Consider the following 13613-nt stretch of genomic DNA (forward strand, 5'->3'; position numbering starts at 1 on the left):
AGGTGTGGTGCAAGTGTTAACCTTCTCCTCTTTACTGTCTGTTCCAGTCTTGGGTGGAGACAGCTTAGCTTCCAGTTTAGCTGTATAATTGCATCTCTCGCATATGTTAGTATTTTGTGGTAGGAGGAGAGGGTTGTCTGTGTACATGAGGCAGTTAACATTGCCTCAGGATACCCAGATTCACCAGCTGAACATGTTGATTGGCAAACTCATTTTAACAGGCATAGCAGTTACATTTTCATTACCTGCGGTGGTGGTGCTGTGGTAGCGTTGTCACCTCACAGTAAGATGCTGTCCGGTTCGATTCTCAGCTAGAGCGTCTTGTGCATGGAGACATGCGTGAATGGGCGTACCTTCGATGAAGGTTGTGCATCAGGGCTGGTAACTCGGCACGTAAAAATCAACTACAAATCATTAGCGGACCGGAGTTCTGCTGTGGCGACCCCTAACCGGGAAAAGCCGAAAGATGCAACAACAAAAGCAGTTACATTTTCATTACTAGCATTTTGGTGTAAAATCACATTTTTTGTCATACACAGCATTTCTATAACTAGTTAAAAAATGTTTAGCAATGTGACCCATCCTTCCCACATCTAAAACATTCTATCTCATTTATTGAGAGTCTTTACATGTTTACAGACATCTGCACATGCTTAGATTCATGCTTGGGTTGCACTGTTTTTAAAAGTGCTTCATTACCTACAAACCTTTCAATTAGTACAACTAATATATTAGTACTTTTAGGGTCAGTCTGAAAAGCCAACTTACAAAAATTATTTGGAAGTACCCATATGAATATTTCAGCTACTAAAAGTGCCTTATCATTTAACTTTTACTGTTCATTACTGGTTCTAACCATAAGTTTAAAATGTGCTTTAGATAAGACACTTGTTCTGTTACTTTTTTACCTGAATTAAATGTCCAGTCATGGAATTTCATTGCTTGTGTTTCAGAAGGCACACCAGGGTCTAGCTAGCAAAATTTTCAGTTTTTGACAGTCCACATAGTCTGTCCATATATGCCTTAAGTGCTTCTCCTTTATGTTGAAAAGGCAACTTTTTAGCCTATTCAGACTGAATCCAATTCTGCTGGCTGGTATATCTTTCAAAGACAATGAGGTAGGAACTGATGCTGTCATCCATAATCAGTTTCTCTGTTGGTGGATTGGTTTATGCAGTGCTCTGCACAATATTATGGTCAGACCTCTCAACCAATCGGGGACAAATTTCAACAGAATCAGGGACAAGTCAAGAAAAAGTCAGGGACAATCAGGGACACTTTTAAAACATTAGTGCTATTAACTTGAAACATTAATAGAATCAGAGCATATGAATTAATACACATTTTCTGAAGTAAAAGATGTCTATAACTCTTATTGTCATTATTCGTTAAGTGTAATTTACCATCTTTCCTCCAAAAGTCACTAGTTTTAGGAGGGATTAAGAGGGACAGAGCTAAAATTTGAGTCAAAATCAGGGACGTCCCTGAAAATCAGGGACAGTTGTGAGGTATGATTATGGTATCTGTTCCTGAAGGGACACAATCTTTTTCCAAATAGCTAGTATGTGTTGACCTATGTTTATGTTGGTCTGCACTAGATCTTTTACAATGTATTCCACTGTTAAAAAATATTACCTTACTGGTGTATAGCACTAATCAAGATTTATGCATGTCCAGTGGATAGCCTTGCTTTCTAACAAATTTGTTTCAAGAATGTTTGTATATTTACTACTCAAAACCCCAAATCATTTAGTGATTACATTGTATTAACTGAACGATGAACAGGAATATATCTAACTACATCTAAATATGAAAATTAGCTATTATAGCATATTTTAGTATGTCAGTTACTGTTTTTTTAAGTAATGCTTGTGAAATACTGCATCTTATGTACTTTATAAAATCTATATGTACACACACACACATCTGGGGGTTTATATCAAATCTACTTTCAATGCCCACCTTTCTTCCTTTCCCTAATTATGATGATTTTACATATACACATGCGCACGCACACACACACACACACACACACACACATATATATATATATATATATAGATATATATATATATATATATATATATATACACACACATATACATATATGATAAATTATTTTATGACACAATGTTAAATTATACTGACTTGAAATTCACAAAAGAAAAAGTTTAGCAAAATGACAATCACCAAATGGCAAAATCACTGACATTTTTAATGTGAAAAACAGATTTAAACCTGAACAGTGCTTTTGCAATACGGGCAGATTAATTTCAAATTATTATAGTAGAAACCTTGATACTGCAAACAAATAGCATTTCACATGTTACAACCTCACAGTGACTACAGTTAAAAAGAAGCCTCATAAAAACTTACCATCTGAGTCTTCAAATGTTATCACAGCAGTTCCTCCTTCAACAGGGTAACGTATCTGGGGGATTACATCAAATCTATTTGCAGTGCCATCTGTTCCCTTTTCTATCTTTCCCTTGAAAATCATTTTTCTCTCAGGAACAGCTTTTGAGACCTGAAAAACAACATAAATAGCAAATAAGCAGTAGCTCTCAGAATTTTAGTTAGGTAAAATAAGAAGCAAGCTAAAACCTATGATTTATTTTACTCAAGATGAGATTCTCTTAGATTATACTGAAGCTTGTGCTAAAAATGGCATTCAGCAGATGTCATCATAACTTCTAATTCTAAACTGCAGACTCAGTTGATGCTATATGCAAGATCAACCCTTCATCAGGGGATGAGACACAGTATATCACCTATGAGCTTTTAAACTGTGTGTAAGGGAAAATAAAGGGAAATTAAAATAATAACATTCCCATAATGCATCACTTTCTTATGTTTATCAGTTAAGAAAACTGAATACAGAAAATCTCTCTTTACCAAATCCTAGAACTGGAACTTGAAAAGACAATGGTGTTGGTGCTGTGAACAAAAACACTTTGGTTTCCATTGTATGTTTTTGAAGTACAGTCTTGCAAGCGGTATCATGAGAATCCTGGATGCCATGAGGCCCAGAATTCCGAAGTAGTCCTTCTCAGTAACAGAAGTCTAAGTGGAAAAAGCACTGGAACAGATCTAAATACAGATCTGTTTTCCTGTAAAAGAAAAGCTCTTTGTACTAAGGTGTCTGGCAGGCACCCCAGAAACACAATCCTGTGGAGTCAAAAAAAAAACCTTTGAATGTTTTCTTGGTATCCCAGCCTCTCTAGGAGATCTCTTACCCAAGTGAGATATTACTGACAATTTGAAAAGGACTCTGCCAAGATGAGCACATCATTCAAATATAAAAGAAAATGTGGCTAGCCTGTAGCCTGTAATGGTCTATAACAGGAGCTAGGCACTTTGTGAACACTCTTGCAGCAATGGATAGCCTAATGGGTATGTCAGAGAAATGAAAATGTGATCCAGAAACCAAAACCTTAAGAAATGGCTGAAATCTGGATGAATAGGAATGTGATGATATGCATCTTTTACATCTAAGGTTACTAAAAAACTCAAATGAGGAAGAAGGGTTAACAGGTTGTGAAGTGAAAGCATTTTGAACTTGGGTAATATCACAAACTGATTCAGGAAGGAATGGTCCAAAACTGGTCCCCAGGAATTTTCATTCTTTGGCAATAAAAACATTCTTGAATAAAATCCTTTTCTCAACTGGGAAGGTGAAACTGCTTCAACCCCCCCCCCCCCCCGAGACAGCATATGACACAGGACAAGACATAAGCAAAGGGCTTTGTCTTGTGGATCAGGAAGAATCCCCTGGAAAAGATTAATTTCCTCCCACTGTCACCTGTATCTTAGCTGGATCAGGTTTAGGACCCATTTGGCTACAACAATCTTTTCCCAAAGAGAGAAGTGGAGCAAGAGACTGCCAAGGTTGGGAGGGAGGGGGACAATGTCCGTCAGGTACTCATTCTGCCTTATTTGACTGCCTTGTGTTCTGGGAAGTTTCCAGCTTTTGTTCTGGAGCATTCCTACCATTGCTTTTTAAATGGCTGCTATACAACGTTTTGCTGATACAGTTTATTTTGTTTCTTGTTGAAATTGGATGAGGGAGCAGAAGCAGAAAGTCCCTTCGAAAATTTAGTGAAGGAGGGCTGAACATTTTTTAGAAATTCCCTGAATCATCTTACCCCTCTAATCATACTTTTTGATAACCTCTGCCTCACAGCCTCTAAAAGCTCAATCTCTCCCCAAAGGAGTGTTCAAATTTTCATTTGACATTTTCTGGGAGGTTCTGAGAATGCAGCCAGGCAAACCTTCACAAATAGTACCACTAGTCACAGCCCTGGAAGCAGTATCCACAGAGTCAAAACACACTTTAAACAATGAGTAGTGACCTAAGAAACAGAAAAAAACTAGTCTACGCAAAGCAAATATTTCCTCACAAGAGAAAACTGCAGCCAAAACATTCCACATACTTTCACAATCAGAATAAACTAACATATGAGCCTGACAGTTCAAAATTCTAAAAATCAAAGTTGCAGTAGCATACACCCCCCCCCCCCAAAAAAAAAAAAACTTATCAATAGCTGCACCATCCTTGCCAGGAGAAAGGATTAGAATTAAAATGCTTGGCAGCAGCGGAATCAACTGAAGCTATAGCTGCTGCCTACTGAGTCATGTCTGGGATGAGTGTATAAAAACTTGAAATACTGAAGAACTTTGCACACTCAATCTGCTTTTTAGGGACAGCAAGTTGGCTGTCAGGGAATTCACAGGATGTGACAAAAAAACATCATCCAATGTTTGCAGTATTGGGGGATGGGTGAAGGTCTGGGAATTCAAGATGCATCAGTTTTTTAGTATTTTCTGTGGGACTGGCATACTCCAGAAACAGTCTCAGGGAAAGTGAATCTCTCACAGGGGGATTCAAATACCATACTCTCATCAGAATCTGAATTAGAAACCCAAAGAAAAAAAAATATGCACCTGTTCCATCACATGCCCCTACAGATTCAGCATCGTGGAATTCTTCAGGGAAAGAGGAATCCCTTTTCTTTTCATCAGAAACCATCTTACAAGAAGGATCAAATGCCTATACAAGACATTGAGCCAAGCCCAATAAATTAATCCTGTCCACAGAAGAAGTTACGTGTTTAGTTTTCCATCTCTTTTTAACAGGAGAGTTGGGGCAAACAGACCTAGTGTTGCCAGCAGCATCTTTCCCAGGGATGGCACAACATTCTGGCTAAGCAAGGGCACATTCCCTGCCCTTTCTCCCATAACTGACAAAAATGTCTCTCTATTGTCCACTGAGGGGACCCCAACAGCCACAGAGGCCATGGCGAACCCTTAATCCATGGTGGCTATATAAACAACATCATAAGAGATCTGAGGAACCAGCTTTGGCCACAGCAGAGTCACTCCCCTCCAGCTGAGGCAAATTATTAGCCTGCTGTGATAACAAAGGCTGCTTAGTTAACATTTTCTTTCTGTGGCTGGAAGAATGTCCATCCTAGGGACTGGTTCTTTGTTCCATGGTCAAACTAAAAATGGTGTTTGATTCCCATGGAAGCTTAGCAGCAATACTCAGTAAACCACTCTCAGCATCAGAACGGAGACACAGCTGAAGCAAATCACCACTGAATTCATGACTTTAATACTTAGTAAAATTGGAAAGTTGCAAAAAAAAAAAGTCACTTTTTCCAAAGCACACACAAAAAGCAAACACTGCAAACAGCACTTTAAATGCTTTCCCCAGCCCAAGAAAGTAAAATAAACACATTTTCCCCACAGAAGTAGTTGTTTTCAACAACTTTTTATCACAAAAGGAAAAAGTGCTCTCCTGTTTAAAAGTTCATAAATGTAATGGGTCATTTAATAAAAATATTTTTCAGTAGCTTTAAAATAGTTGTTTTTTCACAAAAACTTAGTTTAAACAACAAAAAAGTAATGTGGCATGTTTCTTCCCCAAAGAGAATTGTTCTGCCCTGCAATGGAACAGTGTTAGCTGATTCTTGATCCATGAAAGCCCACAGAGGAGCACTCTTATCAACAGCAGGAAAGCTCTGAATTAATTGGTGCCCAAAGCAATCTTCTAAGTCAGCTCAGCTCAAGCCAATGGTTTGGGCATGTAGAAGACGTCCTGAAACTTTGGAAGCTGGCCTGCTGTTATATCCTACACAGGACATCACCCATACAGTGCTTAGGCTACTGAAGCAGTGATCAATATGAAGAACATCTTAAACATCTTTTAATTTCCCTTTTGTGCCAATCAATGTATATTTACCCTGTTTGCGCATTTTCATTGTTATTTAAGTAAAATTCATTTATTTCTCTTAAAGCTCTTGTGGCAGGCATTTATTACAAGTGTGTTTATGCACTGTTCCTTAGCTGAGAAGAAGGTAACCATTATACACATTCAGGAATAACAAATTATAAAGTGCACACCTTCAAAAACGGCTTTGGCTGTACCACTGAAAGAGAGATCAATTTGCAAGGTAAAAGACAGGTAACTGGAAGCTCCTGACTTTACAGGGTGGTAGCAGTACTACCCGGAACAAGAAGAAAACTGTGGGGAACTTGAGAATTCTTCCAGCTTTCTCTGAAAATTGTTTGCGTTTGTAGGTGTGCAAAAATAATACTTTGTGTGAAAGACAGCTGCTGTGGATAGAGGAGAGCCATGAGACATTGGTTCACAGAGACAGCAGTCTGGCTATGTAAGTGAGCAATGCAGTCTAATTTCAGTGTGGAGGTTGGGGACCCATACTCAGGATAGTAGTGCATATTCCCTCTATGCTCTTGATGCCAAGGTTGTATTTTGTGGATTACTCACTGAAACAGACTGGGTAACAGCATCTAAGTCACATTTAGTGGCATGTTGCCACATATCCTTCACATTTGGTGCCTAGTGTTTAGGAAACTAGAACTAGAGATATTCAGCCTAAAACAGTTGGGTTACCAAAGATGTGTGTGTTAACCCTCTCAGTTGCAAGCTGAAAAGTACAGAAGTCTGGCTGTGCACAGAAGTTACATAATTTTCTAGTCAGCTTCTTTAGGAACCGATGGAAAATAAGCTCTGCCAGCAAGTATGCTATGATGTCAGTAACTTAGCTGGCAAATGAATGTAAAGCCTAGGAAGTTCAGCAGTTGAAGATATCCAGAGAGGAGATGGTGGCAGCTTTGGGCACATTGTAGTATGGACAGAATCTGCAGGAGACTGAACAAAGAGAGTCAGTTCCATCCCAGCAGGACTTTGAAGCTCGCCTGGAATTATAAAGACTATTACTGTAAATGAAGCACACATAACTTGAGGCAGGTGAGTAAATGTGAAAACTGAAAGCAGAGAGGAGAGTAAAACAGTGCCAGCATAAAAAGATTTTCATTCCACATTAGAAGTAGGTGAATCATGGGGAGGGAGAACATCTCATCCAAAAAGTCCAGGTCAGTAACAAACCTCTTCCTCATTATAAGGAGAGTGATAATTTAGATATTTTTAAGTGCCTTTGAAAGGGTGTGTATTCAGCACAAAGATGACCTAGGGCAGTGGGTGAGATTTTCAACTCTTTTGCTCATGGGTAAAGCAATGCATGCAGTTTCTTAACTTAGTGATGCTTTTTAATTATGCAAAGCTAAAGACCGTTTGCTTGCTTGTTATAAGCTAATTCCAGAACTGTACAGAAAAAAAGTTTAAAGAATAAAGGAAAAAGGCAAATGAAAATGTGAGTGAGTATATTGGAGAAATCGGCAATTACTTTTGCAAATCCTTTAGTCAGGAACAAGCCCTTAGCACTACAACTGAAGACATGTGGATGTGGGTGGCAAATTGAGAGTATAACACTACTGAGGAGACAGGGAAGAAAACAGACCTTTACAGTGGGGAGGAACCAGCAATGCACATGGGTTTAGGAGAACCCGTGGGAGGCAGCTTAGGTCATCCCAGCAGGATACATAGGGCAAGGGGTAAGCCATAGGTTTAGCAACATGCTCAGGTTTGGGGATTAGATGTCTTAAGTGTAATCAAATGAGATATGTATAGTCTGATTGTCCACTAAGGCAGGGGGGGGAAACTAAGATCTCAGAAAGCATCAAGAAAGACTAGCACTACAATTTGTAAGGCAAGTATCCAAGTTACAAGCTCTTACAGTGAGTGAACCCTACTCATTTTCACACAGACAAGGTTTCTTTGAGAACAGATCACAACTTTCTGCTTAAAGTTATATCAGAGTTTACTTTCAGTCAGACTAGCCTTCTCCCAGTTTTCTTTTTGAACCAAAGAAAGTATTCTTCACTCTGTGGATGTACATGGACAACTAACATACGTCATAGACAAAACTCAGTCCTTCAGGAGAGCTAACCAGCTTACCTTAATGTCTCCTATTAAGGTAAGAGAAAAGGGAAACCAGTGTTAAAGTCAACTACTTCTACTAGGCTGTCTCATGCTATTAATTTTTTTATGTTCGCCAAAAAAGAGCCACTTCCAGGCAGGGTTACAGTTCATTCAAACATAGCATTAGCTTCTCCTGTGATTTTCTGGAAAGGTGTGGACTCTAGAGGCAGCAATTGGTCCTCTGTATGCACCCTTACAAAGCATTACACAAACTGGATACAAATTCTATATCCAGAACATACTTTGCTAGGGCCAAACTCCAGCGGCTGAGAGTCTTTGGTACTGGCCTCCTCCCTTAGTAAAGTTGTGTAAGTAAACGGACCATAAAAGTAAATTTTCTAATGGATCACTAGTGCAGCAGCTGTCACTCCCTCCTGCCTATCATGATGTTTCTGTACCATATTGTCAGGATTTGGTTGTTTTCACTCTTCTGTATATAGTTTTTGTTATTATTTTCTGTTTCCCAGCACACATATTCATCAGGGCGCTTACCTCCTCCTAGGTAAAATATGCACTGCAGATTTTAGCACACCACCACCCTGCACACTCCTGGCAGAAAGAGTACATGGAAGGTGCTTTAAGCTTTGAGAAGCTGGCCATTGCAAGGAGAAGGGTAAACACATACAACTTAAAATACTGCAATGGTGCTCCAGTATAACATCTACTGTTATGATAAGTTTACTTACGCAAGGGTAGTTTAGCCAAGCATATTTAAGAGACAAAATGGGAGTAGTATCAGGTGATAGAACCATGTTAGAGGATTTGATATGATTCTTTTGTCATACATTAATGGATTGTACTCCTAAACCTGACTAGCCAGTGTGAGTTTCATGGTGGGCAGATGCAAGACATACACAAACCTCTTTTAAATGTGATATATCTAAAATATATAACATCTTTATATGGATGCAAACTCAACAAGATTATAAGGTAAAATATCTACAGTAGGTAATCTCTTCAGAATTTTGGGGTAAGTTACTCCTGGCCCCGAGATATGCCACCAAGTCCTGGAGGTTTAGAGTTTTCAGCAATGTTTTTTTTTTTTTTAAAACAATTTTACACTCCAGTTAAACTGTCAAAAATGATTCCCTCAGCTTCTTCAGCTTGCTGGATGTGTAATGTAAGTGCAACGAGGCATCGGTGGTACATGTTCTAGAACTGCCCTGATTTGGTTTCCATGAAGATATTCCTCTTGGAGATCTGTTACACTATCTGGCCAGAACAGATTATTTTATCCCCTGTTGTACTTCTTTTAGCAATGGGCCTCATTCTCCAGATTTTTTTAGACAGGATCAGAATTTATCATGCTTGCTTATTTCTGGTACAAAAGTTATTACAAGATCCTAGAAAAAAGACCATCCTACTATATAACATTGTTGGGAAAACCAGTGAATATACAAGCATAGGCCCATCCATCTCTAAAAAGGAAATGGTACAACTTATCCCACACAGACTATATTCACCAAGGGTCAGAAATACTACAGGATCATGCTGTAGTAATATGCAGTGGCAGGGTGGAAACAAAAACTTGCTGCTCTTCCTAGATGTTTTATAGTATTATAGGTTCATAGGTTCATACTAGGCTATCTGCCCTAGGGAATTTATAAGCCTAGCCAGAGTGTGTTTGGCTTTCGCCACCCATTTTAAATTAATTTTGCTATGCCCTTTTTCGAGGTTAGTATACTGTGCCTCTGTCTAACAGTGACGCAGAAGTGATACCCGGGGTAAACCTACGATCTCCCATCCACTCATCCAGATTCCTCTTGAAGAGAGTCAATGAGGGACTCTGCCTAACCTGGACTGGGATTTTATTCCAGAGTGAAGGGAGCCTCTGGGTTATGAATCTGTCCCTTCAGCATGTCCTATTTACTTCAGTGCTGAGGTTCAAGTCTCTCGAGCACGTAGCTCGATGGGATTTGGATTTTCTGAGGTGCAGCATGTCCATTAATTCCGGGTTGGACATGGCTTTATACGTCAGGCACATATCGCCTCTGAGCAGGCGGTATGTCACTGAGTAGAGCTGGAGTTTCTTTAACCGGGCAGCATATGGCATCTGTTTGAGCCCTTTGATCCTCTTGGTGAGGTACTTTTGGGGTCTTTCCAGTTGCTGCAGGTGTCTGGTAAGGTACATCCCAAAAGGGGCATTGTACTCAATTATGGGCCTGATGAGGGATGAGTAAAGAGGCACGATGACCTCCCCTGATCTAGATGTGAATCTCTTAATGATTAGGTGGGCTATATAAAATGTTTTTCTAACCACTTTGGCCACGTGGTTGTCAAATGAGAGACTGCTATCAACTTGGGTCCCCAGGTCCCTAATTACTTCTTTTGTACTTAATGGATTACCACCTATGTGGTAATTTGTGGGCACTTTGTTTTTGCCAAAGGGGATGACTATACACTTTTTGGAGTTTAGCTTGAGGCCATGGCTCTGGCACCAGTTGTCTGTTTCTATGAGGCCCTCTTGGAGGATGCTTGTGTCGGCTGGAGAGTCAATTATGATGCCCAGTTTGCAGTCATCTGTGAACTTGGTCAGCCACAGTCCTTCCGTGTTGGCCTGTACCTCCGAGAAATATATACCGAACAAGAGAGGTCCCAGGACTGAGCCTTGTGGGACGCCACTTGTAACTGGTTTAGAGTCTGACATGGCTCCAGCAATTCTAACCATGTGGGTTCTGTCCTTGAGCCAGTTTGCAACCCATCTAGTGACATAGGGGTTTATATTTAAGCTGGTGAGCTTATCTATAATGCCCGAGTGGGGTGTTGTATCGAAGGCTTTTGCGAGGTCCAGGTAGGCTGTGTGGACCACCTTCCCCTCATCAATGGCCTTGGTGACTGTTTCAAAGAAATCGACCAGGTTTAAGAGGCAGGATCTGCCCTTAACAAAGCCGAACTGGGTAGGATCCAGTGTCTGTAGGTCCCCAATATCTTTATTTATGAGGTCCATGATGATCCTTTCCATAGCTTTGCAGACCAAGCTAGTCAGGCTTATGGGGCGATAGTTTCCAGGATCCGTTGAGGCACCACCTTTGTGGAGAGGGACCACTGTTGCTGTATGCCACTCTTTGGGTACATATCCTGTAGTAAGGCTGAGATTGAACAGTAGTTTTATGTTTGGGTTTAGCTCTTCTTGGAGTTCATGTAGGATGCAGCCCGGGACACCGTCTGGTCCCATTGATGCTATGTTTTTTGCTTTGGAGAGGGCGGCTCTTACCTGAGCATCTGAGATGTCAGGGGAGCAGCACTCTGCTGGGATAGATATTTGCACTTTTGGTGGGGGGGGGGGGAGTTTGCGCTGTACCTGTCAGCTAGGATGTTGGCAATGTCTGTGGGTTCGGTGTATTTTTTGTCATTTTGGACTAATTCTGAGCATATCTGGGAATTCCCATCCAGGTTCCCAACATAACTAAAGAAAGCCTTGTGATTATCCTTAGTGTCCTGTGCAATTTTTCTCTCGAAGCTGGCCTTAGACAATTTTATGAGTGCCCATAGTTTTTTGCTAATACTGATCAGAGATGCCTTCCCTTTTTGGGATTTTGCTCTATCATGTAGTAGCTTCCTCCTTCTGTTGTATAGTTTGTTTATGGCTGGGGTCCACCAGACAGGACGTCTGCCTTTGGAGGATTGGGTCTTGGTTTTATTTGGGATTGCATGATCCATGCATTCCTGAAGGTGTTCATAGAATGCGTTTATAAAGGATTCTGCAGTCTGGGCTGTATTTTTCACAGGCCCGGGGGCTTTGAAGGATTCCACCTCGGTTTTGAGGAGTGTGAAATTTGCTTTAGAGAAGTTTTTCACTGTGGTTTTCTGGGCAGGGGGTGGGGTCTGGATGTGAAAATCCAGTGAGATTAGTTTATGGTCTGATCTTACCAGTGAGGGATACACTTCTGGTCTGGAGCCCCCCATGTTGGTGATGATCAGGTCCAGTATGTTTTCCCCTCTTGTGGGAGTGGTAACAAGTTGTTCCATAGCATTTGAGTTTATAAATTCTAGCAACCTTTGGGCTAGGGTGTTGGAGCTAGAGTAATGCTCCCAGTCTATATTTGGGTAGTTGAAGTCGCCCAATATAATGGTGTTTGGAGAGACCTTCATATTTTCCAGTGTTCTCAGGAAGGCCGACTGGGGTTCCTGGGTTTAGGAGGGTGGTCTGTAGCAGGCTATAAATTGGAAGGCAGTTTTACCCACTGTTAGTTGCACATGGATAGTCTCTGATGCTTCGTGCTGTGCCACCAACCTGGAGGTGTGGGTATCTTTGACGAATATTGATACTCCCCCTCCTTTTGTGGTTCGGTCCAAGTTTTGGGGACAAAAAGCATGGTATGAGGTATAACCTGGTAGTGCTGGGGTGCTCTCAGGAGCCTTGAACCAGGTTTCTTTTACTGCACAGATATCGATGTTCTCCATGCTAAGGAGAGTTTCGAGTGCGTGCATCTTGAGGTTTAGACTTCTGACGTTGAGTAGCATTACTCTTAGTTTCTTATCCCTTGTGATACCTATGGAGGTGGGTTTGTCTTTTGAGCCTTGCCTAAAAAAGGCACTATGGGGGTGGCAAGAGCCTTTGCCAATATCCAAAACCCCAGGGGTGACAGGTGCAAGCCGTCCCTAGCAAAGCATTGTGGCTTGTCGAGCATGTCATCCCAGGCTGACAGGCATTGGATCCCCTTTGAATGACACCAATACTTAAGCCAATTGTTGAAATTGATCATCTTGTCTTCATATTGTGGCATCATTCTTGGTGAAGGTAAGATGCTACTCAAGGTCAGGGTCATACCGGCTTGGGCTACATGCTCAGAGAGCTCCTCTATGTCTTTTTTCATGTAGTCCAGGGAGGTACGTCTCAGGCATTCACACCAGCATGGACAATGACTGAGTCATATTTTTACTTGCCTTGGAGTGACCTGAGTGCTTGTGTTATGTGGCGGATCCTAGCGCCCGACAGGCAGCTCACCGTGACCTTCTCCTTGTTCAGCCTGGTGAGTGGGACGTCAGTGTGCCTGACGATAGAGTCACCTATTACAAGTGTATCAGGTGTGTTGTTTAGCCTTAAGGGCTGTGACTATTCGGCACACTGGCTTTGTGAGCTATGTGTTGCACGTGTTTTGTTTTGGGGTAGCGGTTGCTTGGGTGTCTGCTTTGGAGGTCTCTGCTGCTTATGCAGATTTTTATTTAGAGCCTCCGAGTATGTTTATGTGTTTGGTTTGCTGTCGTGGTAGGTCTATGTGAGACGGGAATTGTAGTGAGTGTGGTTTCCTTCTCCTCCTGACTGGTT

General features: G+C 41.0%; 1 protein-coding gene across 1 annotated transcript in view; it reads right to left on the minus strand.

The window, feature by feature from the left end:
- The window catches only part of IFI35 (interferon induced protein 35), a 504650-nt gene that overhangs the window by 211753 nt on the left and 279284 nt on the right, over positions 1–13613 (minus strand). The window contains exon 5 of the mRNA XM_044054662.1: positions 2377–2527. Coding sequence (XP_043910597.1) covers positions 2377–2527 — 151 coding nt within the window. The remainder of the gene's footprint in view (positions 1–2376; positions 2528–13613) is intronic.

The sequence above is a fragment of the Protopterus annectens genome, chromosome 13.part0 (assembly GCF_019279795.1).
Source record: "Protopterus annectens isolate FY-2018-M chromosome 13.part0, PAN1.0, whole genome shotgun sequence".
Lineage (NCBI taxonomy): Eukaryota > Metazoa > Chordata > Ceratodontiformes > Protopteridae > Protopterus > Protopterus annectens.